The sequence below is a fragment of the Arachis duranensis genome, chromosome 10 (assembly GCF_000817695.3).
Source record: "Arachis duranensis cultivar V14167 chromosome 10, aradu.V14167.gnm2.J7QH, whole genome shotgun sequence".
In the NCBI taxonomy this organism is placed as follows: domain Eukaryota; kingdom Viridiplantae; phylum Streptophyta; class Magnoliopsida; order Fabales; family Fabaceae; genus Arachis; species Arachis duranensis.
This window is the reverse complement of record NC_029781.3, coordinates 96,459,834-96,460,541: the sequence shown is the minus strand read 5'-3', so window position 1 is coordinate 96,460,541 and position 708 is coordinate 96,459,834. Positions and strand designations below refer to the sequence as shown.

The 708-nt window shown below is 39.1% G+C and overlaps 1 protein-coding gene across 1 annotated transcript in view; it reads right to left on the bottom strand.

Annotated features, from left to right (window-relative positions):
- Nucleotides 1–466, bottom strand: part of LOC107471089 (uncharacterized) — a 3,584-nt gene extending 3,118 nt beyond the window's left edge. Inside the window, exon 1 of the mRNA XM_016090537.3 lies at nucleotides 118–466. Coding sequence (XP_015946023.1) covers nucleotides 118–292 — 175 coding nt within the window. The 5' untranslated portion in view covers nucleotides 293–466. The remainder of the gene's footprint in view (nucleotides 1–117) is intronic.
- Between the last annotated feature and the right edge of the window lie 242 nt (nucleotides 467–708).

Here is a 708-nt window from a genome sequence, read left to right as displayed (position 1 = left end):
CAAGTAGCAGCATTCATTACACCAGAGATCAATCAATCATAGGGTTCTGTAAATTTATAATCTATTCATAACAAAACTACAATTCCATGACGGAAAAAAAGAGGGAAGAAAGGGTACCGGAAGTGCGATGAGAAAGTTGAAGAGCTGAGTTGCAGTGAGATACGTTATTGGCTTCGATCTTGCTAGAAGAGACTCTTCTTCGGAGGATTCTTCTTCTTCTCCTTCGATGATGGCGATTCTTCTTCGTGAAGGGGTCTTCTGAGACCTTAGGTCTAGACCCGCAACTCCCCATATTCCTCTTCTTCTTCCAGATTCTTCTATATCTTCCTATTAATTAAGAAGAAGAAATAGTAGCTTGTTCTGAGAAGAAGGAGTTGGGGGAAAATCAAATCAAAGTAGGGTAATGGTGTTGAGTTTCATCTAATTCATCATATTGTTGAGCTGTGCGAAAGGGTTCAAAGTGGGTTTGGCTGTGAATGGTGATGGTGATGGGGGATTTAATCGGACGGTTACGAAAGGTGACACGTGGAGGCGCGTGTTCGGGTCCACAGTAATAATAATGGAACAAGTAGAAGAAGATTAGGGAGTCGGTCCAAACTCCAACAAAGTACAGAATTCAGATAGGATGACGTTACATAATAATCTCTTCTTTAAACTCATTAATATTAATTAATATTCCATTATTATTATGATTATCATTCTCAGATA